General features: G+C 39.5%; 1 protein-coding gene across 2 annotated transcripts in view; it reads left to right on the forward strand.

The window, feature by feature from the left end:
- The window catches only part of LOC126329050 (uncharacterized), a 207,858-nt gene that overhangs the window by 110,730 nt on the left and 69,956 nt on the right, over window positions 1–27,172 (forward strand). For both annotated transcript variants that reach the window (XM_049996093.1, XM_049996091.1), the window contains one exon: window positions 20,323–20,418. In XM_049996093.1, coding sequence (XP_049852050.1) covers window positions 20,323–20,418 — 96 coding nt within the window. The remainder of the gene's footprint in view (window positions 1–20,322; window positions 20,419–27,172) is intronic.

Genomic DNA, 27,172 nt, shown 5'->3' on the forward strand with positions numbered 1-27,172 from the left:
TCATCCATATGGCAGTCTGGTCGATGGTCAAATGACCGTATTTGTATGAATCTCATGAGTGGACTATTTCTTGAATGTGAAATTTAAAACTTGGACTTTCATTTCTCTGTGTTCAACTGCCACACCAAACTGGTCAATTAGTGACTGGATGGAAGCTTTAGACCGACTTAACGATTTTATGTAGGACCAGAATTTTCTCAGGATCTCTGCCAGATCTTTTGATAACTTATGACCGTGGTAGTTGTATGATTCTGCATAGATCTTTTCACAGACAGACACATCTCTACTAACTTTTTCTGTTTGTCATCATTTGTGCATTCTCTTTTGAACTAAGAGCACAACAACTTCTGGTTCCTCAGCATTTTCTGAATCCTGTTATTAAATCATGGTCTTTTCTGTCCTAAATCCACTTACTAGACATATAATTCTCCAGACCACGATTTACAAATTGATTAAACTTTGCCCATAATTAAGCTATAAGCATCAGTGATCATGAAATTATCTTCTAGACAATAAAACTTTAAGATTCTCTGCTTAAATAAGAAAATAGATAATTTATATAATAAGTGTACATCTGTTATTCATACAATAGGATCAAAGAAAGAAAAAAATAATACTACTGTCAACTGTGGTACTAGAACAGTTGGGATGTGTCCACCTTGCTCCTGTGCATTACCTCACGTTTGGTTATGCAGATAAATACTGAAAAAAATATTCAACTGAGTAAACCATTGTAAAAGAAACACCTACATACTACAGTCATTATCTTACCCAAAAATTTTGAAATAAGGAAATATTATGAGATAAAGCATACAAACATTCTTTATAATATACATAAATTAAATAATGTATGTAAAGCTCATCAGCATTTTACAAAAAGTTTAGTAAAAAATTTTAAAAGAACTACAAATTTCAGAATACAAATAAAAAAATTTTGTGTTTTCTAATTTGTAAATTTTTCAGCATTTTTATACAAACAATCTGAAATGACTCAGTTCATTCCTTGTTTGTTGTGAAGCTAAAACAATGAAGTTGACATTTTAATTATGTCTAGGTTCAGCTACCAAGGCAAGAGAGGAATATGCAACAGCTGGAGCAGCACCAGCAGTTTGTGTTGGTACACGATGTTTAGTTTGTGACTTTTTTTCTTGAGCCTCTGCCAAAAATTGAATATTATATGTGTTTTTATTTGATGGGCTAGTGTTTATTTAATTTAGAGCTTGCATATTTATTTCGTGCAGTAGCTTTTGTGTGAGATGAATCTGTTGTGTAGTTTCACACTGCAATTAGCACCACTGTAATTTGATTCACTTTGAAACTTTGAAAGTGCAACTATTGTAAACAGTACTAAATTGGTCAGTCTAAGTCCAGTTACCCAAATGAGGGGAAAATTCAGTAGCAGCACTGCCAGCAGTTTTTGTTAGTACACTCCTTTTACTTCAATTCAGTGCTTTTTTTCACAAGCTTCTGCCAAGAAGTGAATATTATCTTTGCTTTTATTTGATTGGCTAGTGTTTATTTTCAAGGGGAGTTAACTAGTAATGCACCACTTTTTTCCTGGGCAGTTTTTTTTTTAAAAAATGTGGAATTTTTTTGTGGAACATCATGGAATATTTCCACTTCAGTCCCTTTAGTTTCATGAAGTCCTATGCCTGTAATGGACATCTATGCTCAGGAAATTGAAGAAATGACTTCAGTGCATGAAAATGTGAATGAACTTCTCCTTTTCATAACAACGCAAAGCCTCATGCAAGGAGTCTCATGCAAGGGGTGCTTGCAAAACTTCACGAGACTGTTCTTCCTCATCCACTCTACAACTCTGGTATTGCAGTTTCTGATTTCCATTGGTTTGGCCCAAAGCAGTACACATGTGATGAACATGTTATTGCAACAGCAAGATGTTGAGTCCGCTGTCAACCATTAGAGTGGTACCATGTAGACAAATGGGCCCTCCCAGAAAGGTGGTACAAGGCCATCACATTGAATGAAGGTTATGTTAAAAAATATGGTTTTTTAGCTTTATTTTCTGCATTATCCTTCATGCACGCTGAGTTTCTTCTGAAAAATAACTACTGATACATCTGTTTTCAGTAGTTATATCTGTTTTAATAGCCTTAGCATATAGTGAGCAGATTTTCATGTTTGTTTGTTCTTTTCATTTATACTTCAGCAGTACCACTGTTTGGTAATTTTCTCTTTTTTGGTGGTCTATCTGTTCAATTACAATTAGTTCTGACTGCCTTGTTTGTAGACTTTGATATTTTATATAGTTTTTACACCATACTGTATGCATAGGGGTTGTACTAGTTGTGTGTGGACACAAAGGAGAATTGTCTGTAAAAGTCTGGAAGCTTTGTTGGCCAGAGTCAAGAGGCTTCATGCTACTGCCAAATGCTGCAGTGGCATGAGGGCACCAGTGATGACACCTGCAACACCTTTGATACCATTGGAATACCATGGTAACCCTCTGTTCCTGCATCTTTTGATATGCAACATCTGACTTGTCAGCCATTACATATGAGTGAGTGGTGGGTTTTCATGACTTTGCCAGAGGGCAAAAGTAGCAGTTAGTGTTTAACGTCCTGTCGACAATGAGGTCATTAGAGACGGAGCGCAAGCTCGGCTTAGGGAAGGATTGGGAAGGAAATCGGCCGTGCCCTTTCAAAGGAACCATCCCGGCATTTGCCTAGGGCAAAAGTGGGAACTGGCCATACTGCTGGTTCCTTAGCCTTAGCAACAGGTATGAAATGCTACTAAGTGTTGATAACACTTCTCAGATAGTATGGGATGTCTCTCCTGTTGGGCCAGTGGCTGATTCTCCTGCCCAATCCAAACAAGCACAGAGAGCAGGTATGCTAGCCATAGGGAACTCCAATGTTAAACAGATAATGTAGCCTCTCAGGGAAGTAGCAAGTAAGTCAGGAAATAATGCTAGTGTGCACTCAGTATATTTGCCACGGGTTCTTACCCAAGATGTGGACGAGGCTCTGATAGTAGTTATCAAATGCACTGGGTGCAGCTGGCTGCAAATCATGTTTCATTTGGTACAAATGACACCTGTCACTTGGGTTCTGAGGCCATCCTGATTTCCTATTGTTGGATGACTGATTTGGAGAAGGCAGCTAGCATTGCATGCAGGGAGGAAGCTAAGCTCACTATTTGTAGCATTGTACTTGGAGTTTACCATGGTCCTCTAGTTTGGAGTAAAGTGGAATATCTAAACCATAGGCTCAGATAATTCTGTGATGGTATCGGATGCAAATTTCTTGACTCCTGCTATCTGGTGGAGAATTATAGGGTTCCCCTTAATGGGTGAGGCATACACTGCCAGCAGGAAGTGTTGCAGAGTATGTATGGCATGCACGTGGAGGTCTCTTGGGTATTTAGTGATGAGTTGCCTGCCAATCTTGAAGATAAACCAGCACATTATTCTCAGAGAAATGTTCATCCTTGCAGGTTAGAAATAGAGATGTTGATAAGTTATTAGTAAACCACAGCAGCATCCATGATGGGGTCCCAGAATAAGTATCATTTATTAAAGGAAATGATGCCCAGATATTATTAGGAACAGGAAGGTGGTTGAAACCAGTACCAGACAGCAATTAAATTCAGGTTGGAATATGTGCTGCAAGGACTGGTTAGACATCAAAGGTAGTGGCATATTTATTGGAGTAAAGAATTTGATAATACCTAGTGAGGTTGGCATGAATTCTGAATGTGAATTAATTTAGGTGAAGCTATATATTAAAGGTGGGTCAAAAATGGTACAATGATGCATTTCTAGACAGCCTGCATTAGGAACTGTAGTGGCAGATTCCTTCAGTGAGAACTTGCTGAATTTTGTGAATAAGTTTACTGAACATTCTGTTGTAGTAGGTCAGCTATAGAATGTAGAGTCATGCAATCAAAACTGGTGCAAGAGACATGGATTTGTATTAAATTATTCTGAATGTGTTATATGATAGTTATTTTGAGCAGATAGTTACAGAACCAACTTATGGAAGTAATGTCGTAGACCTCCTAGCAACGAACAGACTTGAACTTTAAACTCAGTTATTGTAGACAGGATTTCAGTAATCATAAGGCTGTGATAGTATCAGTGATCAAGGTCTTATGACTGTTAAGAAAGATAGAAAATATTTTTTCTTAGCAAAAATGACAAAATGCAAATTACTAAGTATCTGGGAAGTTAACAACAAATATTCAGTGCTGAGGATGAGGATGTGAAGCAAAAATGAAAGATTTTTGTCAGGGTGCCTTAGATAAGTATGTTCTGAACAAGGCCTTAAGGGATGGGAAAGTCCCATGGTGGTTTAATTGCCATGTTAGTAAACTGCTACATAAATGAAGAGAGTTTCATTGCAGATTGAAGAGAAGTCAAAACCTAGCTGACAAACAAAAGCTGAATGAAGCACAAGTGAATGTAAGGAGATGAGTCAGAGAAGCATTGAATGACTTTGAAAGGAAATTTTGCCAATCAATCTGACCAAAAAACCCTAGAGGTTTTGCTCTTACCTAAAATCAAAATGGTTTGAAATCATCTATTCAGTCACTCAGTGACTACACTGGCATCAAAATGGAAAATGACAGAGAGAAGGCCAAAATACTGATCTGGTCTTCCAAAATTTTCTCACCAAGTCATATGATAATACAGTTCCTCCTTGTAATCACTGTATGAGTGCCAAACTGGCAAATATTGAAATAAGTGATCATGGAATAGGAAAACAACTATAGTGGAAAATAATCTGGAACAAATGAAACACTCATAAGATTCTATCGAGATGGTCAAAGAAACTTGCTCCTCCTATAGTAACAGTTTATCATAGGTCACTGTAGACACTCTAGTGACTTTAAAAAAGTGCCAGTTATTTCCATTTTCATGAAGTGTCATAAGACTGACACACATAATTGTAGGCCTATATCACTGATGTAAGTCTGCTGTAGGCTTATGGAACATGTTTTTTGCTCCTCTACAAAAATAAACGTTTGTGCCATAAACAAACACCTTGTGAATCAGCTCATTCTGTTCATTTATGAGATCCACAGCACAGTAGACATGGACATTTGGGTTGGTGCCATGTTTCTCTTCTTCAGATGGCATTTTATACTGTCCTGCAATGACAATAATTACAATAATAATAATAATTTCAAGATTTCCTTTCAAAGAGAACTCAACACATCACTCTTAAGAGAACAAAACTTACAAATGTGAAGGGAATTTCCAGAGTAAGTACCATAAGTAACTGTGATGGGTCCGTTGCTGTTTAAAGCATATATAAGTGATCTAGCAGAAAATGTCAAAAGCTTCATACAGCTGTTTGCAGATGATGCTGTTGACAATGTCAGGAGCCTGTAGTGATAACTGAATGGTGCAGGGACTTGACCTTGAATGTAAATAAATCTAACATATTGCACACAGATAGGAGAAGAAATCCACTGTGGTACAATTATGCTATTTATGACAAATTGCTGGAAATAATGTGTCCCTCAAAGTATCTAAGAATAGCCATCTGGAGATATATTAATTGGGATTACCACATAAAACAAATATTAGGACAAGCAGATGCCATAGATTCATAGGAAGAATCTCAAGGAAATGTAACTCATCCATGACAGAAGTGGTGTACAACACATTTGTTAGACCAAATCTTCAGTACTGCTCACCAGTCTTAGCAGCTAGGACTCAGAAGAGAGAGAGAGAGAGAGAGAGAGAGAGAGATCCAAAGAACAGTAGTGCACTTTATTTAGTCAATGTGAAGAGCATTCAGAGATGCTCATCAAACTCCATTAGCAGATAACACAAAAGAGCCATTGTGCATTACAGAGATGATTACTTGTGAGATTATGAGAGAGTACATTCCAGGAAGAGTCAGATAATGTGTTACTTCCTCCTACATATGTTGAAAAATAACCACAGTGAGGAAATTTGAGATATTAGAGCTAATGCAGAGGTTTACTGACAGTCTTTCATCCCATGATCTGATGGTGAATGGTGAAAAGTACACTGCCACACACCATCATGTGGTTTGCAGAGTATTGATGTAGTTTTAGATATTTCACACTCACTACAAAAGCGAGTTCCTTTTCAGAAATCCTCAACCACTGCCATGTGGTACCTCTTTGTAGATTGTCCTTTCTAGTTCTTCATGGCACTGTTATTATATTACTCAGTGTCCATATTGCTGGGTACTTGGTAAAACAGACAAATAAACATGTATCAGCAACCAGTGTTTTAAAATTACAGTTTACATGTGATAAATAGCAGTTCTTATCACACACAGATAGTAATAAAACACTGAAAAATCCAAGATGGAATAATGACAATATTCTGAAAATGATAGGTTGCTACTCACCATATAGTGGAGATGTTTAGTTGCAGACAGTGACAACAAAAAGAGTACTAAATAATTAAGCTTTTGGCCAAGAAGCCTTCTTCTGCATTAGACAACATACACACACAGTGACACAAAAACAGCACACACACACTCATGGCCACTGTCTCTTGCAGGCATATAGCTAGGATATGGCAAAAGGGGGGAGGGGAGAGGGGTAGGAATGATTTTGTTAAAGAGGACCTTAAAAAGACTCATGTTTTTCATTTATTCTGAAAATTTACATGAAGAATTACAAATAGTTTTATTTAACAATGATCTAGGAGTATTCAAAAAGCAGTGAAATAATCTCATTATTAGCGTTTCCATGCCTGGATGATACTGTTGATGCTGCAACTGCTGTGTAGTTGATGAAATGCCACTCCAGTTGCTGTTTTTACAATTTTGTTAAGTTCACATGACCAGTTTTGGCCATTATACTAGGCCATTATCAAATGTATGCTATAGAGAATCAAAGTCAAATGAGGTCATTTGACATTGCTTCTCTACAGCCTAACTTTCAGATAAAGTTAATAATGGCCTAAATTAAAGGCCAGAACCAGTCTTGTGAACTTAATAAAGGTCTAGAAAGTAAGCTGGTGCACTGTTTTGTTAGTGAAATAATCTTGTTACTTAGAAATACTGTGTTTTCACAAAACACTAAAAAGCTGTTATGCTCCAATCTCCATTCTCCTTCCAAGGTCATTTTACACTCTTCTTCCGTCAGTCTGGATATGAGCTGAGGAAGTAGTCAGGAATGGATGAGTGTGAATTTTTGGGACACTGTAATCATTACCAACAGTGTTGGAGTGTGTAGCTGTGGTTTGGAGGAAAGCCACTGACTCGCATAGCAGAAGGTGCAGAACCAATCTCTGAAACTGCTTTGCACCTCCCAAGGCTGTATTCAACTCATCTGATGCACAGAGACACTGGAATTCCCCTTTTGTAGTGCAGAATCCAGCCGAGTGCCCATGTCTTGTATGAAAAGTGGGTCGATCCCACAATTGCCTCAACATGGAACGGGGCCACCAACCATGCCACAGGCCAACAAAATTTTGGCCTGACCTGCTGTGAGAATAATTTTCTCTGCAGCAGCCTGAGGACAACTCACCTCCATATCATTAGAGGCCAATTGTGCTGTAGAAATAATTTACTCTACAGCAGCATTAGGACAATAACTCCAATCACCTGAGGCCAATCCAGCAAGTCAAGTAAAACATAGTACCACTCTTAGAGGTTCAGCAGGAATAACATTTTAGTGTTCAAGCTGTACACATTATGAGCAAAGAATGCTTGACAATAATTATGACTGTGACTGCCACAACTGTTACAGTGAAGAGATCTGTGTCCATCAGAGAGGCTAGAAAACTTTTTATGGCATAAATGCATAGGTTCTGGAATTATTCAGCCTTGCAATTTCCCACATTTCCTCATTTAAGTGTGCATCTATCACTTCCTACAATGTAGAAAGATCATTTTTTGCATTAAAGAATGTCTCGGCAGACAAACACAGGAGCCTATACAAGAAAAATTTGGATTGTTGTTTATTTATCTTATGGCCTTTAGTGCATGGTGTCTCCAAAGAGATGTTTGGGTTGCCTTCAATGCTGCTCTTGTCATTTAAGCAGAGAGGCTGTATCTTTAAGGGAATTGGAATCTGACAGGAAAGTAATGAATTCAGAAGGGATGCCTGTGACCTACAGTAGCGGACCAATCCCAGAATTTGCCTTAATTGAAAATGGCAAACCACACAAAACCATTTTCAAGGTTGCCAGCAGATGGGTACGAACCACCTTGTCTTCTGAATCCAGGGATTGCTAGCTCAGGGGCTCAGTGCACAGAGCCACTCCAGTCGGTGCAGAATTTGAAAAAAAACTGGTTGTTGTATATTGTTTTAAAGTAAAATAAAATGCATTACAAGAAAAGATGAAATTCTGATATTGTATGTTCTACCTTTAACTGTGCATGTTTGGTCATTTGCTAGTGCATGCATATTTTAAGAGTTAATTGTGCATGAAATTCCAGTCATCAGTTACTATAGTATTGAAACAGTGTAAATATATTGTGGGTGAAAGAAAAGGGGGGGGGGGGCATACATGCAGGATGCAGTTGGCTCAGATGATCTCAAGCAGCCACTGAAAAAATCTTTTAGAAACAAATGAACTATATATAGACTGTGCTGTCATCACCTACCCTTTTCACTCTCCACAAACCGCACCCCATTATTTTATATCAGAAATGGTTTTCATAACAGAGTACCACCCTGATGACCAGATTGGGCAGTATTTTCCATGTGGGCTTCTAATGATAGAATGTTTAGCAATTTCTTAAAAGAACTGCAGCTATTGCCATTTGGGCGATGTTTTTGTTGATCAATGTGAGTTTTGGGTGACACAGACAAACCCAAGTGCATTTTAGGCACTGATTTTAATTTAACATTATTTGTAATGATGACTCCAGTGATAATATTTAAACTACCATTAATAGGTAATTAGGCTGTTACTGTGGTGTGTACATATTTTTAAGTTATGATAACTCTAGTGGATGAATCAAAATTGGTTTTCCTCTTCTTCCTTGTTACAAACTTACACATGATTAGAAACAATAGTACACAGAACAAAAACAATAAATGGTAGCACTTAAATTGAATTAAATTCCAATTAAGAACTGATCCGATTAACAAAACAATAACTGAGGGCAAGTATGGCTAACAATGTACAGTAGTTTGTCTTGGCAGGGATGGGCAACAGGCAAGTGTGTTATTAATATACAGATATTTCGAATCTCTATTTGGCCTTTCATTGGATGATTGAAAACAAATATATCTTTCAGTTTCACTAGACAGCAGCTAGTTTGAGTGTACTTTTATTTAGGTGAAAGGGGAGTTCAGATTCCTTTGGCTGCATCCTTGTCTCTTGCTGCCAAACCGAGACTGTGAGCAACAGTGCCTGATGGGAGAAGCAGTCTGGATGGTGGGAATAAGGAGGAGGCTAGGATGGGGAGAGATAGTAAGGTTGGGTGGGGGATGGTAAAGTGCTTATTTATTTCATCTTCAAACATGTTGCCTGCTAATGATGTTAACAGCTTGTATACATTGACTAATACATAATGATACAAATGATTATAAAGGAAACAGTGAAATCAAACAATGGAAAATCCAGGATGGAATGTAACAATGTTGAGAAGGAAAGTTGTTATTCACCAATAGCAGAGATGCTGAGTCACGATAGGCACAACGAAGAGATTCACACAATTGTAGCTTTTGGCCATTAAGGTCTTTGTCAGCAATAGACACACATACACACATGCACACACTCAACCTCCAAACCTCCCCCACATCCCCTGTCTTGCAGACCTACTACACTTACCCCACCCTCCAAAACTCTCTCCCACCACCACACAGAACCCAGAACCTAAACAGACCCACAACACAGTCATGAACCTTCCCTCCAGTAGCCTTAGTCCCACAGAAATATCAGTCCTTTCCAAAGGCCTCACCTTTTGCCCCACTTCCAAATTCAATCAAGCAGGACTAGTTAAAGAACTTCTCTCCTTCTACTGGTCCCTACAGTGGAAACACTTTTACCACCAACCCGACCAATCAGACTCAACCAAAGACCAATATTGAACCTTGCCTAACTCATTTCACTGCTCTATCCAACCATGATCCACCCCCACTGCCTCCAAACCATCCCCTGTTAACTTTCTAGAATTTCTTAACCTTGAATCTTGCTTCACCATCATTCCCAAATCGCTCAACATGTAAACTGCCCTTACATCCATAGAAAGAACTGCAGTACACCATCTAAAAGCTGATCCTGACCTTTCAATCCTACCTGCAGACAAAGGCTTCACCACCATTGTTTTGAACCACAAGGATTACATGGTAGAAGGACTCTGTCAGCTGTCAGATACTTCCACCTACAAACCTTGCCACAGTGACCCCATTATTCCAGTAATCCAGCAGGATATTGTGTCACTGCTCAAATCCTCAGGCTCATACCAGAACCTCTCCCCAGAGCCCATCTCTCTACTTACTGCTATCACTCCACACACTTCCACCTTCTACATGCTTCCTAAAGTCCATAAACTCAACCACCTAGGACTCCCCTTTGTGACCAGTTACTATGTCCAATGAGAGAATCTCTGCTCTCTTAGACCAACACCTTTCAACCTATTACCCGGGACCTATCCTCTTATATAAAAGATACCAAACATTTCTTCCACCGACTCTCCACAGTTCCTGTCCCTTTACCAGACGGTGCCCTGCTCGTCACTATTGATGCCACTTCTCTGTACATTCCTAATGCCCATGGCCTTACTGCTATCAAATACTACCTTTCCAGATGCCCTATGGATTCCAAATTGACAACCTTTTTCCTACTCACTAACTATATCCTTACCCACAATTACTTCTCCTTTGAAGGTATTACCTACAAACCAATTCGGGGTATGGCTATAGGCACCCACATGGCACCACCTTATGCCAACCTATTCATGGGCCATCTAGAGGAATCCTTCCTACAAACCCAGAATCCTAAACCTCTCAACTGGTTCTGATTCATTGATGATATCTTTGCTATCTGGATTGAAGGTAAGGACACCCTATTCACATTCCTCCAGAACCTCAACAATTTCTCCCCCATTTGCTTCATCTGGTCTTACTCTACCCAACTTGCCACCTTCCTAGACATTGACCTCCACCTCAGAGATGGCTACATCAGTACCTCAGTCCATATCAAACCTACTAACCACCAGCAATACCTCCTCTTCAACAGCTGTCACCCATTCCATACCAAGAAGTCCCTTCGGTACAGCCTATCCACCTGTGGTTGTTGCATTTGCAGTGACTAGCAGTCCCTCTCAAAATATACCAAGGGTCTCACTGAAGCCTTGTACAAAAACCATTCTCTCGTGCCTTATCTTTCCGACCTCTCACCACCTCCCAAAGTTCCACAGTTGGGCCACAGAAGAGCATTCCCCTCGTAACTCAGTACCATCCATGACTGGAGCAACTGAATTACATTCTCTACCAGGGTTGTGATTACCTCTTGTCATGCCCTGAAATGAGAAATGTCCTGCCCACTATCCTTCCCACCCCCTCCTACAGTAGTATTCCGTGGTCCACTGAACCTACACAATATACTCGTCAATCCTTACACAACCCCTGCTCCCAGTCCCTTAACTCAAGGCTCATACCCCTGTAATAGACCTAGATGAAAGACCTGTCCCAGACATCCTCCTACCATCACCTACTCCAGTCAGGTCACTAACATCACCCATCCCATCAAAGGCAGGGCTACCTGTCAAACCAGTCATGTGATTTACAAGCTAAGCTGCACCCACTGTTCTGCATTCGATGTAGGCATGAGAACCAACAAGCTGTCTGTCAGCATGAATTTCCAACGTCAAACTGTCGCCAAAAAAACAAGTGGACTATCCTGTTGCTGAACATGCTGCCGAACACGATATGCCCTCATCTCAATGACTGCTTAACAGCCTGTGCCATATGGATCCTAACCACCAACACCAGCTTTTCTGAATTGCGCAGGTGGGAACTTTCCCTGCAATACATCCTCCTGATCTCAACCTTCATTCCTTCATTAGTCACTGTCCTCCCCCATACAACCCACTCCCTGTTCCCATTCCAGCACTACACAGCTGTCATTTCACCACCACACCCAGTATTTCTCTCCTTTCTACTACTTACCCCCCACCCCCCCCCCCCACCCTCACAACCTTCTCTCCTGCCCTCTGTCTAAACTGCAGCACTTCACTAATCACTACCCCCACACTACTATCCCTCCCACTCCTTCCCCCAGCCTCCCCTTTACCCCCCCCCCCCCCCTCTCCCAGTCGCCACTCCCATCATGCATCCTGCACTGGTGCTGCTGCTCGTATTGTGATTTTTGTTGTTCAGTTGCCTGAGACTGCAGACGTGTGTGCAAGTTGCATTTGTGTGAGTGTGTGTGTGCGTGTGTGTATGTGTGTCTATTGTTGACAAAGGTCTTAATGGCCAAAAACTATAATTGTGTTAATCGTTTTGTTGTGCCTATCACAACTCAACAGCTCCGCTGTATGGTAAACTGATAAATCATGTAGAAGTGCATACAAACATACAATGAGTATAAGTTAAAATTTTAGATCTTGCTTTACACAGTCAAAACATTCCCATATGGCAAAGAAAGCTTTTATTTAAACCCATTTTGTAGAACATTTTCAAAGACTTTTTAATGAGGTAGTGTGGGCTTCTGGTAGCAGTGCGTTGAACAATTTTACTCCAAGGTATGTAGAGCTATTGTGAATCTTGTTTAGTCTTGTAAAGGTATGATCAATCTTTTCTTTGTGATGTTTATTGTAACAATGGAATGATTGCATCAATCTGTAGCTCTCTTGGTTTTCTTTCATGTAGAATAGGTTGTTGTTGTTGTGGTCTTCAGTCCAGAGACTGGCTTGATGTAGCTCTCCATGCTACTCTATGCTGTGCAAGCTTCTTCATCTCCCAGTACCTACTGCAACCTACATCCTTCTGAATCTGTTTAGTGTATTCATCTCTTGGTCTCCCTGTATGATTTTTAAACTCTTCGCTGCCCTCCAATACTAAATTGGTGGTCCCTTGATGCCTCCAAATTGGCCTACCAACCATCCCTTCTTCTAGTCAAGTTGTGCCACAAATTTCTCTTCTCTCCAATTGTATTCAGTACCTGCCCATTAGTTATGTGATCTACCCATCTAATCTTCAGCATTCTTCTGTGGCACCACATTTTGAAAGCTTCTATTCTCTTTCTTTCTAAACTATTTATTGTCCACTTTTCATTTCAATACATGGTTACCCTACATACAAATAGTATCAGAAATGACTTCCTGACATTTAAATCTATACTCAATGTTAACAAACTTCTCTTCTTCATAAACGCTTTCCTTGCCATTGCCAGTCTACATTTTATATCCTCTCTACTTCGACCATCATCAGTTATTTTGCTCCCCAAATAGCAAAACTCATTTACTACTTTGAGCATCTCATTTCCTGATCTAGTTCCTGCAGCATCGCCCAATTTAATTAGACTACATTCCATTATCCTAATTTTGCTTTTGTTGATGTTCATCTTATATCTTCCTTTCAAGACACTGTCCATTCCATTCTGCTGCTCTTCCAGGTCCTTTGCTATCTCAAACAGAATTGCAATGTTGTCAGGAAACCTCAAAGTTTTTATTTCTTCTCCATGAATTTTATTTCCTACTCCGATTTTTTCTTTTGTTTCCTTTACTGCTTGCTCAATATACAGATTGAATAGCATCGGGGATAGGCTACAACCCAGTTTCACTCCCTTCCCAACCACTGCTTCCCTTTCATGCCCCTCGACTTTTATAATTGCCATCTGGTTTCTGTACAAATTGTAACTAATTTTGCTCCCTGTATTTTATCCCTGCCACCTTCAGAATTTGAAACAGAGTATTCCAGTCAACATTGACAAAAGCTATCTCCACGTCTACAAATGCTAGAAATGTAGGTTTGCCTATCCTTAATATATTTTCTAAGATAAGTGATAGGGTCAGTATTACCTCATATGTTCCAACATTTATACAGAATCCAAACTGATCTTCCCCGAGGTCAGCTTTTACCAGTTTTTCCATTCGTCTCTAAAGAATTCTTGTTAGTATTTTGCAGCCGTGGCTTATTAAACGGACAGTTCGGTAATTTTCACATCTGTCAACACCTGCAATCTATGGGATTGGAATTATTATATTCTTCTTGAAATCTGAGGGTATTTTTCCTATCTCATACATCTTACTCACTAGATGGTAGAGCTTTGTTAGGTCTGGCTCTCCCAAGGCTGTCAGTAGGTCTAATGTAACTACTCTGTCAAACTCTTCATGCGGTATTATATCTCATATTTTGTCTTCATCTACATTCTCTTCCATTTCTATAATATTGTCTTCAAGAACATCATCCTTGGATAAACCCCTCTGTATACTCCATCCACTTTTCTAGTTTCCCTTCTGTGCTTAGAGCTGGGCTCTTGATATTCATGCAAGTGGTTCTATTTTCTCCAAAAGTCTCTTTAATTTTGCTGTAGGCTGTATCTATCTTACCCCTAGTGATGTGTGGCTCTACATCCTTACATTTGTCCTCTAGCCATCCCTGCTTAGCCATTTTGCACTTCCTGTCGATCTCATTTTTGAGACATTTGTATTCCTATTTTTCTGCTTCATTTACTGCATTTTTTTTGTTTTTCTCCTTTCATAAATTAAATTCAAAATCTCTTCTGTTACCCAAGGATTTCTGTTACCCCTCATCTTTTTACCTACTTGATCCTCTGCTACCTTCACTATTTCATCTCTCAAAGCCACCCATTCTAATTGAACTGTATTTCTTTCTCCCATTCTTGTCAATCGTTCCCTAATGCTCTCCCTGAAGCTTTCTACAACCTCTCATTCTTTCAGTTTATCCAGGTCCCATCTCCTCATATTCCCACCTTTTTGCAGTTTCTTGAGTTTTAATCTACAGTTCATAACCAATAGATTGTGGTCAGAGTCCACATCTGCCCCTGGAAATATCTTACAATCTAAAACCTGATTCCTAAATCTCTGTCTTACCATTATATAATCTATCTGAGACCTTCCAGTATATCCAGGCTTATTCCATGTATACAACCTTCTTTCATGATTCTTGAACCAAGTGTTAGCTATGATTAAGTTATGCTCTGTGCAAAATTCTACCAGACGGCTTCCTCTTGCATTCCTTACTTCCATTCCATATTCACCTACTACGTTTCCTTCTCTTCCTTTTCCTACTATCAAGTTCCAGTCACTTATGACTATTAAATTTTCATCTTCCTTCACTATCTGAATAATTTATTTTATCTTGTCATTCATTTCATCAATCCCTTCGTCATTTGTGGAGCTAGTTGGCACATAAACTTGTACTATTGTGGTAGGCGTGGGCTTCGTATCTATCTTGGCCACAATAATGCGTTCACTATGCTGTTCATAGTAGCTTACCCATGCTCTTATTTTTTTTTATTCGTTATTAAACCTACTCCTGCATTATCCCTATTTGATTTTGTATTTATAACTCTGTATTCACCTGACCAGAAGTCTTGTTCCTCCTGCCACCATATTTAACTAATTCCCACTGTATCTAACTTTAACATATCCATTTCCCTTTTTAAATTTTCTGACCTGCCTGCCCTATTAAGGGATCTGACATTCCATGCTCCTATCTGTAGAACACCAGTTTTGTTTCTCCTGATAACAACGTCCTCCTGAGTAGTTCCCTCCTGGAGATCTAAATGGGGGGCTATTTTACCTCTGGAATATTTTACCCAAGAGGATGCCATCATCATTTAACCATACAGTAAAGCTGCATGCATCCAGGAAAAATTACAGATGTAGTTTCCCCTTGCTTTCAGCTGGTAGACTAGGTAACTAAGTATAAATAGTGATGAGACTGTCATGACAACCAGTTTATTGAAAACTGGCCTAGAAGAAACAGTGTTTTTGAAAATACTTGCTACACATCTGACAGCCTTTTTGTGCCACATAAAAACTCTTGTTGCCTCATTGGAGCTGCCCCAAAGCAGTACCATATGCAGTGTGCTATATGGCTATGAAAAAATGCTTACTAGGAGCTGAGCATCATGTTTCCACTCACCCATGCGCTAAGTCTGTGTAACAGGTACATGACTCTTGATAATTTAGTGCACAGAGAATCTATGTGAAGGCCAAGTTAATTTGGAATCCAAGTGTATACCAAGAAGTTTAAAAGACATTCAGTCTTTATTGGTATTGGTATTGCATTTCGGTTTTATTTTGATTCACAGTTTATTTGTTGTCTTTAAATCCATCCATTTCCCTTTTTAAATTTTCTAACTTACATGCCAGATTAAGGGATCTGACATTTCATGCTCCAATTCGCAGAGTGCCACTTTTGTTTCTCCTAATAACAACGCCCTGCTGAGTAGTCCCTGCCCGGAATTTTACCTCTAGAATATTTTACCAAAGAGGCCGACGTCCTTTGACCATACAGTAATGCTGCATGCCCTTGGGAAAAATTATGGTTGTAGTCTCCTCTTGCCCTCAGCTGTTCATGCTACCAGCACAGCAAGGCCAATTTGGTTAATGTTACAAAGCCTGATTAGTCAATCATCCAGACTGTTGCCCCTGAAACTACTGAAATGGCTGCTGTCCCTCTTCAGGAACCACATGTTTGTCTGGCCTCCATTGTGGTTGCACTTATGGAATGGCTATCTGTATCGCTGAGGCATGCAAGCCTACCCACCAACGGCAAGGCCGTTGGTTCATGGTTTTTGTATATAATACATAAAATCAGAGAAATCATTCACTCATGAATAGTAGGCATATGTGTGGAGCATGGAACGCATAATAGAAAACAGTGTTCACTAGGTTTTGCTCTCTGACTCTTTTTTTCATAGAAAGTACGCACAATGACATATACACCCAGATACACACTATCAAAGTCTCAGTGACACCGGCGTGATTATTGCTTATTGAGAGGTGTTGCTTGTGCTGATGGATATGTGGAAGTTGGAATTTACTGTAACCACAGATAAAGACTTTAATCATTCAACAATCAACTGGAAAAATTGCAGTTCTGTTAGTTGTGGCTGTTACAAGACATCTTGTGTAGCATTACTAAATGCCTTCTCTAGCACAAATAGTTTGGAACCCCAATCATGATGGAAATACTTAGAGATAATGAGAACAAAGAAACCTGAACTCTTTGAGGATGTCTCGATCACAACTGCTATCAATGGCCAAAGGAAGGTGTGGAAACAATGATTACCAAAGTACAAAGGGGAATTAAAACAAGTAGGAAGATATATATGTTCAGTAAACCAGATTAAAAATCATTAGTGTCACATCTCAATGAGGAACGTGAAAGTCTCAGCACTGGACAGGCACATATAGGGGAACTGTGGCTCAAGTTTAAAACAATAGTTAACCATGACCTGGACAGATATATACCCAGTAGAACAGTTCATAATGGTATGGAACCTCCATGGTATACTATCATTGTAAAGAAACTGGGACTCCTGCATAATGGGTGTAAAACAAAGCATATGGGTATAGATGGAGAAATGCCCTTAAATGAATTTCATTGAATGATCTTTCACAAAACACAAAGAAATTCTGGTCATATGTAAGGCCTGTTAGTGGTGCCAAAATTAGTGTACAGTTACTCATGACTGAGACATGAACTAAAAATGAGGGTAGCAAAACAAAAGATGAAATGATTAACCCCATTTTAAAAGGTTTCTTTACAAAGGTAAAACCCAGGAAAATTGCTCCAATTTGATCGTCATACCACTGAAAATATGAGTGAAACAAGCATTAGTGTCAGTTGTGTTGAGAAACAACTGATTTCATTAAAATTGATAAAAGCTCCAGGGTTTGAGGGAATCACTATCAGATTCAATACTGAATTTGCAGCTGAGTTAGCCTTTTTTTTATTTTTTTTATTTTCTATTTTTAACCATAATCTGTTTTAGATCCCTCAAACAAAAGACTGTGCTCAGTAGTTGGAAGAAAGTAAAGGTCATCACCTGTTACAAGATGTGATGTACCAAATTACTATCCAATACCTTTGGCATATATTTGTTATAGAATATTAGAGCTTATCCTGAGCTCAAAGATAATGAGATATCTTGAACAATATAACTTTGTCCATGTTGACCAGGATGAATTCTGAAAACTTCAGTCAAGCATAACCCAACTTGCACTTTTTTCTTGTGGCATACTGAAAGATTTAGATCAAGGCAGTCAGGTAGATGCAGTATTTTTTTGATTTTGTACAGAGCATTTGACTCAGTACCACATCTACACTTATTACCAAAAGTACAATGATATGGGGTATCAAACAAGATTTTTTAATAGTGAGGATGCAGCACTTTATCTTGGATGGAGAGTCATTGTCAGATGTGTAAATAACTTTATGTGTGCCACAGGGAAGTGTGTTGGGACTCTTGCTGTTCGTGTTGTACATTAATGACCTTGTGGACAATATTAATAGTAAATTAAGAAATTTTGCAGTTCATGCTGTTGTCAAAAACAAAGTACTGACTGAAAGAGCTGCATACATATTCAGTCAGATGTTCACAAGATTTCAAAGTGGTGCAATGATTGGCAACTTGCTTTAACTGTTCAGAAATGCAAAACTGTGCACTTCACAAAGTGAAAATAAATGTAGTGTTCTATGGCTATAATGTCAATGAGCCACAGATGGAGTTGGCCAACTCATACAAATATCTGGGTGTAATATGATGTCAGGGTATGACATGGAATGATCACGTAGGCTCAGTTGTGGGTAAAGGAGGTGGTAGTCTTCACAGCACACTTGCGAAATGCAATAAGTCTACAAAAGGAATTGCTTACAGATCACTCATGCGACACATTCTAGAATATTTCTTAGGTGTGTGGGATGCATACCAAATAAGACTAGCATTGAACATAAGCAAAACATGAACATTGAACATAAACAGAACATGAACATTGAACATAAAAGAGAAGTGCAGTACAGACTGTCACAGAGATGCTGAAGAAACTGAACATGAAGACTCTTGAAGATAGATGTAAACTATCCTGAGAAAGCCTACTCACGAAGTTACAAGAACCAGCTATAACTGATGACTCTTAGGAATACACAACAACCCCTACATATCACAGCTGTAGGGATTGTAGGACAAGATTAGATTAATTACAGCATTCCATATGTGAATGGAACATGAAGAAACCATAATAACTGGTACAATGGGACATGGTTTGTGCTGTGCATTTCACAGTGGTTTGCAGAGCATATATGTAGATGTAGAAATGACGAAACTTAAATTATGGAATTTTTGTGATTAGTGAGCTTCTGGAAAAGTTAGACTTGTTACTGTAAAGAAAATTGGGGCTGTCCAACAAACTGTCAGTTCCCTCAGATTTACTGATTAGCACATTACTTTTACAGCAGCATGGCATTATAACAACTTCAGAAGTTTCAGATGTTTGTATTCCATTTTGCTTCTTTGTCTGTTGCAGTTTTGTATTTTCTGTTTTTGTCAGTTAGGCTCAATATTTTCTGTGTTCTTCAAATATTTCTACTGTATCTTGTGTATCTGCCTATTTGATCCTCTGATGTCTTCATTATTTCATCTCTGACACTACCCATTCATCTCACATCATATTTGTTTCCCCTGTTTACACCAATTGTTGCCTAATTCTGTCTTTGAAACTCTCAATAACATAGGCTTCTTTCAGTTTATACAGATCCAACTTCTTTAATATCCCACCTTTGTGTGATTTATTAACTTTTAATCTGCAGGTCATACATAACTAACAAACTATGGTAAGAGTCCACATCTGCCTCCGGGAATGTTTTTATGTTTAAAACATGGTCTATAAAATCTCTGTCTTATCATTATGTAATCAGTCTGAAACCTTCTGGTGTCTCCTAGCCTCTCATACTTATACAACCTTTTTCATAGTTCTGAATGTAATGTATTAATCTACCGACCTGGTAACTGAGAGTAACTGGGTTCAATTTCTCCTTGACCATGTAGATGGTTCTCCTTAAATATTATATGTGAATGTCGGGATTATGTGTTGAGAGATGCTGTAGCTGAACTATTTCCACATCCCTGTTTCACTGAGAGAGTATTATGCTCTGTTACCAATGCCCTTAACATTACTGCAACATTAAATGACAACCTCCCTCTTACAATCTACTGTGTAGTGTGCAGTTTAGTTATTTGATATTGTCTAGAAACTGTACCATTTAAAAATGAAACAAATTAAGATGTTGTTTAAATATTTATTTATATACACACTTTAACTGTTGTACAGTTGTAACTTGTTTATTGAATTACAATAAGAATTAATAAATGAGCTTCAGTATTTATTGGAATGTGGTTCTTATTGTTTTGGTAATGAGCAACTTTTCTTGCAGGTCTCACAGCTCTTCCTTTCATTGTGGTTCCATTGTGTTTCTTAGTTGTGTTGGCATTGTCATACATATATTGCACCACAAAGCACAGAACAGTGGGTATGTTGCTACTGAATTATATTTTTAGCATTTAATATTTTGTGATGTACCTGAGTTTGTTGCCCCATACAGTCGTGTAAAATGTACAATAGCTTAATAGATTTGCCAGTTATTTGCTATTACATTTGCTGCACTCATATAAGATGACAAAACACACCTGTGTTACATGCAAATAATAGTGAATATGTACACGGTGGATTGTGAACTAGATCAGGTATAATAGCATAATGAGAAAATGTCTCATTATGAAATCAGGACTGTATAACTAATCAAGGCTTTGAATGAATAGGATTTTTGTGCATCAGTTTTTGAGGTTTCCAAAATATGTTCCTATTTAACATGATGTGACTGAAAACCTGCATAAGTGGCATGAGTGGGTATCACTAAGGACTACAGTTTGTTGGAAGGACTATAGGAGGTCTGTATTCAGCAGTAGATATCTTGATGATTGCAAAATAAATGTAAAGTATTAAAAAAAAAAAACCACTGAAAGTTGATTTCAGATGTCTCAACAAATGTCTAATCATCCTGTTCCTTCTAGTTAGTATTTCCACATACTCTTTCCTCACTGTTTCTGCAGGCAACATCATCATTTATTATCTTATCAGTCCATTTAAATTTGATGATACTTTTGTGATACCAATTCTTAAATACTTCTTCATCTCCAGTTTCCCAGTGATCAAGCTGCTGAGATCCATATAGATGTTCTCAGAAATTTCCTTTTCAAGTTAAGGCTTATGCCAATATTAGTATACTTCTTTTGGAAAAGAATGTTTCTTTTTCCTGTGATAGTCTGCTTCTTACATTCTGTATCATTACTAATGTGTGATTACTGGATTGCACTCCGGCAGAAGTTAATTGAATTGCTCCAAATTGGTTTTATGATAAAATCTCAAATATCATACTCAGCACTACATTTAAATACTTTAATTGCTTTGCACAATTATTAATATTCATAGCAATGCCAGGACCAGTCTCAGTTCTTACAAAAGTATATGATAGGAATCACAGGTAGACACATACAGTAACATCTAAATTATTCTGACAGTGGCTACTCAATGTTAATTATAATGTTAATGTGGATTTCTCACTGTCATGGTAACTGTAGATTATGGAGGTAGCATCACTTCCATATATGGTTGCCTTATTTAGTTTTCCTGGTTTTGGCAAGTGAGAGAACAGCTGGAGTCGCAATATGATAACAGGAATGACTGGAGTGGCCTTGACAATGGTACAACAAAGAGCTTCGTCCTACAGGTTATCTGTGCTACCTCTATGTGGCTGGGTTTAGCAAACTGCTGCCTCCTGTCAACTGCATTTGACATTAACAGATGCCATAAATCCTTGTATCTATTCTCTTAATATTTGCTGTATAAGTAGTGCTAGATCCTGGTACTCTCCCGTGACAGTCATCGGAATGACATTCAAAAGTATGTCTGTGTGTTTTTGTATGTCCTTTGCTGGTGCATTGCCACATTGTGCTGGTACCATTGCCCTGCTCGTTAACTCAAATACCATGGAACTTATTTCATTACTAGGCTTCTTGCACAATAACTTCCTGTTCTCTATTCCAAACTTACATGATATTATCCTTAATAATACACTTTGTGTGTTCATCTTCCTTCTCCTACTATATTCAGCAGCACAAGTGTCACTGAGGTGGTTGGTATGACAATAGTCATTGTCATGTCTTCCAATACTGATTTTCCTGATATAAATTTACATGAGGCAATAAGGTTTCCATGGAGACTCGTCCCTCATACTGATTAAGAAGCTTGTTTATAGACTACATAAATTCTGACCATAGAGATTGATTTAAGCTGGTTAGGTTTTGCAGCTCGTCTGTATTTTGAAAGCAATATATGAAGACTTCCCTACTGGCTTGCTAGGCCTAACGCAAGGAAGGATTTTCTGTTGGGGTTGTCTCCCTTAGCCTTTGGAGTTTCTCCTCCACCACAAGGCAGTGGTTCCCTTCTCATTTAATCCCCAGAAACGAGGGTTGCCTCATCTGCCAGGTATGCCATTCCGAAGTCTTCCTTCTCTGCCATCGCTGCCATTAAGGTCTTCACCCGTAACCCTGAGCATGGGTTCCGTGTTATACCCCACGGGATGGAAAAAAGTTGGGAGTATAACAAAAGGGTGATAATGGTTTTTATAGACATAGAAAAGGCATGTGACTCAGTTGACAGGGAAAGACTCTGGGAAGAACTGAAGAAGACAGATATAGAAGATGGATACAGTAATGTTATAAAGACAATGTACAGAGGCCACAATTGTAGAATTTGAACACCATTGGGGAACTCTGAATACTTCAAAATAAGACAAGGACTTAAGGAAGGAAGTATTCTATCTCCTGCACTTTTTAATGTTGTGATGGAGGGAATGAATAGGGCAGTTAAAGATATAGTAAAAGAACAAGACAAAAAGATGATTTTTGAAGATGATATGGTAATATGGGGTGATAAAGAGGTAGATGTACAGTTACAGCTTGATGCGTGGAAGGAAATAATGAAAAGGTATGGATTAAAAATAAATCAAGATAAGAGTAAAGTAATGGTATTTGGAAGAGAGAAAGGAATCAACGGAAATATTACCTTGAATTGATAACCCCTCAAAGTGGTAGAAAGTTTCACTTATTTAGGGAGTGAAATATCTAGGGATGGAAGAATAACTAACGAAATTAATAGGAGATTACAGAAGGGAGGCAATTTCTACCAAACAATAAAACATCTGATTTGGAATAATGAAGTTTCAGAAAGAGCAAAACTCCTTATGTATAAAAATTATTACATCCCTATTGTCACCTTTGGTGGAGAAACATGAACGATGACAGAAAGGGACTGGAGCAGACTGCAAGCAGTGGAAATGAAATTTCTAAGAGCAGTTAAGGGAAAAACAAGAATGGTCAGAGTAAGGAATGTAGAGATTAGAAAGGACCTCAAACAAGAAAGTATGAGAGAAGAAATTGAAAGAAAGAGATTAAGATGGTATGGGCATGTTAAGAGGATGCATGGGCAGAGACTCCCCAAAATTATGGAAGAACTAAGGATGGATGGGAAAAGACCTAGAGGGCACCCAAGAACACGGTGGAAAATGGGAGTGAGAGTATCTGTTGAAAGGAGAGGTGTGACCTGGCAGCAAGTGGAGGAAGAAAAGTGATGGGAGGATCGAGCCAAATGGAGAGGACTCGTCAGCACCCAGACCCGGCAGTAGCTGGAGCGGGATTCAGCCCCACTCCCAGGTTCAACCAAACTGCCCTTGTCAATGATTTACTGTCCTACACTCGTAGTCTCTGCTGGAAATATCACTTTGCCACGAAGAAAAACAATCCTGATCCCACTCCTAATGATCCAACTCCCCAAGACACTATCCAAATTGAACCTTGCCTGCAACAGTTCCGTCCTCCATCACAGCGGGACCCACCTCCTCTTCCTCAAAATCACCCTCTCCAAACCTTCCAGGAATTTCTCACTTCCAGCCTTGCCTCTCAATCTTTCTTGAAAAACCTTAATCCTACTCCCAACATCACCACAGCCGAATCCCAGGCTATCCGTGATCTGAAAGCTGACCGATCCATCATCATTCTTCCGGCTGACAAGGGTTCCACGACTGTGGTACTTGATCGTCGGGAGTATGTGGCTGAGGGACTGCGTCAGCTTTCAGACAACTCTACATACAAAGTTTGCCGAAGTAATCCCATTCCTGATGTCCAGGCGGAGCTTCAAGTAATCCTCAGAACCTTAGGCCCCCTACAAAACCTTTCACCTGACTCCATCAAACTCCTCACCCCACCATCACCTCGCACTCCTACCTTCTACCTACTTCCTAAAATTCACAAACCCAAACATCCTGGCCGCCCCATTGTAGCTGGTTACCAAGCCCCCACAGAACGTATCTCTGCCTACGTAGATCAACACCTTCAACCCATTACATGCAGTCTCCCATCCTTCATCAAAGACACCAACCACTTTCTCGAACGCCTGGAATCCGTACCCAGTCTGTTACCCCCGGAAACCATCCTTGTAACCATTGATGCCACTTCCCTATACACGAATATCCCGCACGTCCAGGGCCTCGCTGCAATGGAGCACTTCCTTTCACGCCGATCACCTGCCACCCTACCTAAAACCTCTTTCCTCGTCACCTTAGCCAGCTTCATCCTGACCCACAACTTCTTCACTTTTGAAGGCCAGACATACCAACAATTAAAGGGAACAGCCATGGGTACCAGGATGGCCCCCTCGTATGCAAACCTATTTATGGGTCGCTTAGAGGAAGCCTTCTTGGTTACCCAAGCCTGCCAACCCAAAGTTTGGTACAGATTTATTGATGACATCTTCATGATCTGGACTCACAGTGAAGAACAACTCCAGAATTTCCTCTCCAACCTCAACTCCTTTGGTTCCATCAGATTCACCTGGTCCTACTCCAAATCCCATGCCACTTTCCTAGATGTTGACCTCCATCTGTCCAATGGCCAGCTGCACACATCCGTCCACATCAAACCCACCAACAAGCAACAGTACCTCCATTATGACAGCTGCCACCCATTCCATATCAAACGGTCCCTTCCCTACAGCCTAGGCCTTCGTGGCAAACGAATCTGCTCCAGTCCTGAATCCCTCGACCATTACACCAACAACCTGAAAACAGCTTTCGCATCCCGCAACTACCCTCCCAACCTGGTACAGAAGCAGATAACCAGAGCCACTTCCTCATCCCCTCAAACCCAGAACCTCTCACAGAAGAACCCCAAAAGTGCCCCACTTGTAACAGAATACTTCCCGGGACTGGATCAGACTCTGAATGTGGCTCTCCAGCAGGGATACGACTTCCTAAAATCCTGCCCCGAAATGAGATCCATCCTTCATGAAATCCTCCCCACTCCACCAAGAGTGTCTTTCCGCCGTCCACCTAACCTACATAACCTCTTGGTTCATCCCTATGAAATCCCCAAACCACCTCCCCTACCCTCTGGCTCCTACCCTTGCAACCGCCCCCGGTGTAAAACCTGTCCTATGCACCCTCCCACCACCACCTACTCCAGTCCTGTAACCCGGAAGGTGTACACAATCAAAGGGAGAGCCACATGTGAAAGCACCCACGTGATTTACCAACTGACCTGCCTGCACTGTGATGCTTTCTATGTGGGAATGACCAGCAACAAACTGTCCATTCGCATGAATGGACACAGGCAGACAGTGTTTGTTGGTAATGAGGATCACCCTGTGGCTAAACATGCCTTGATGCACGGCCAGCACATCTTGGCACAGTGTTACACCGTCCGAGTTATCTGGATACTTCCCACCAACACCAACCTATCCGAACTCCGGAGATGGGAACTCGCCCTTCAGTATATCCTCTCTTCTCGATATCCGCCAGGCCTCAACCTCCGCTAATTTCAAGTTGCCGCCGCTCATACCTCACCTGTCTTTCAACAACTTCTTTGCCTCTGTACTTCCGCCTCGACTGACATCTCTGCCCTTAACTCTTTGCCTTTAAATATGTCTGCTTGTGTCTGTGTATGTGCGGATGGATATGTGTGTGTGTGTGTGTGTGTGTGTGCGTGCGAGTGTACACCTGTCCTTTTTTTCCCCTAAGGGAAGTCTTTCCGCTCCCGGGATTGGAATGACTCCTTACCCTCTCCCTTAAAACCCACACCCTTTCATTTTTCCCTCTCCTTCCTTCCTTCCTGACGAAGCAACTGCCAGTTGCGAAAGCTCGAATTCTGTGTGTGTGTTTGTGTGTTTTGTTCATGTGCCTGTCTGCCGGCGCTTTCCCGCTTGGTAAGTCTTGGAATCTTTGTTTTTAATATATTTTTCCCATGTGGAAGTTTCTTTCTGTTTTATTTACATCGTCATTAATTTGAACCCAACAATTACGTTTGTTATTGTCTCTGTTGCATTTCAAAATCTTCTCTATCGTCTTACTTTCTCTTTTCGTTTGTACAAGAAGTTCCACTTTGTATTCATCTTCCATTTTTCCGTAATCTACCATACATTTTATCCTGCCCAATTATACTCAATAATACGTAATTTACTTCCAAACCATAACCTAAAATTTTCAACGCTTTCAACATAACCGCTGCTTTAAAATCCATTGTTCCAAGTTTACAAACATTTCGTGTAAACTCGTGAATACTATTTCACAGCTTCAGTTCCTTTCACCCATTACACAACCATCTCAGTTTTTTTTTTTTTTCCAACAACTTTCGTTTTATTTCCATTCCCGTTTTTCCCACAAAACCGATCATTTTCTAGCAGCTTCCCACAGGTTTACACGTTATTATTTCTTCATCAAACAATTGTTAGCCTCATTATCATAACCTGCCAGTACATAACCAGTCCTTTGAATACATTTACACACATACTCTTCGAGATTTTATTCGAAAATTTTTTTCGAATTTTATTTTTTCGCAAATTATTTTTTCGAAACTTTTTTCGAAAAAATTTTTTTGTCGAAATTTTTTTGAATTTCTCGAAATTTTCTTGAATTTCCCCACCCTTTAACGTGATCTGGAGACAACATAACTACCCAACCTTTGCACCCATTGTTGTTCACCAACCTAAGTTCAGCACATGATCAACATAGCTCATCTCAAACCAACACTTTTTCGACTTTTTTCACACCTTTATCTCTCCCTATATAAATCTCTCTTTACTTTCACTTTAACCTCATATTACCCTTTCCACCTACCAATACCATGTCAACCTCACAACATCCCTACAACGACCCCATTAAATTTTATTTACAT

Source organism: Schistocerca gregaria, chromosome 2, assembly GCF_023897955.1.
Source record: "Schistocerca gregaria isolate iqSchGreg1 chromosome 2, iqSchGreg1.2, whole genome shotgun sequence".
In the NCBI taxonomy this organism is placed as follows: Eukaryota; Metazoa; Arthropoda; class Insecta; order Orthoptera; family Acrididae; genus Schistocerca; species Schistocerca gregaria.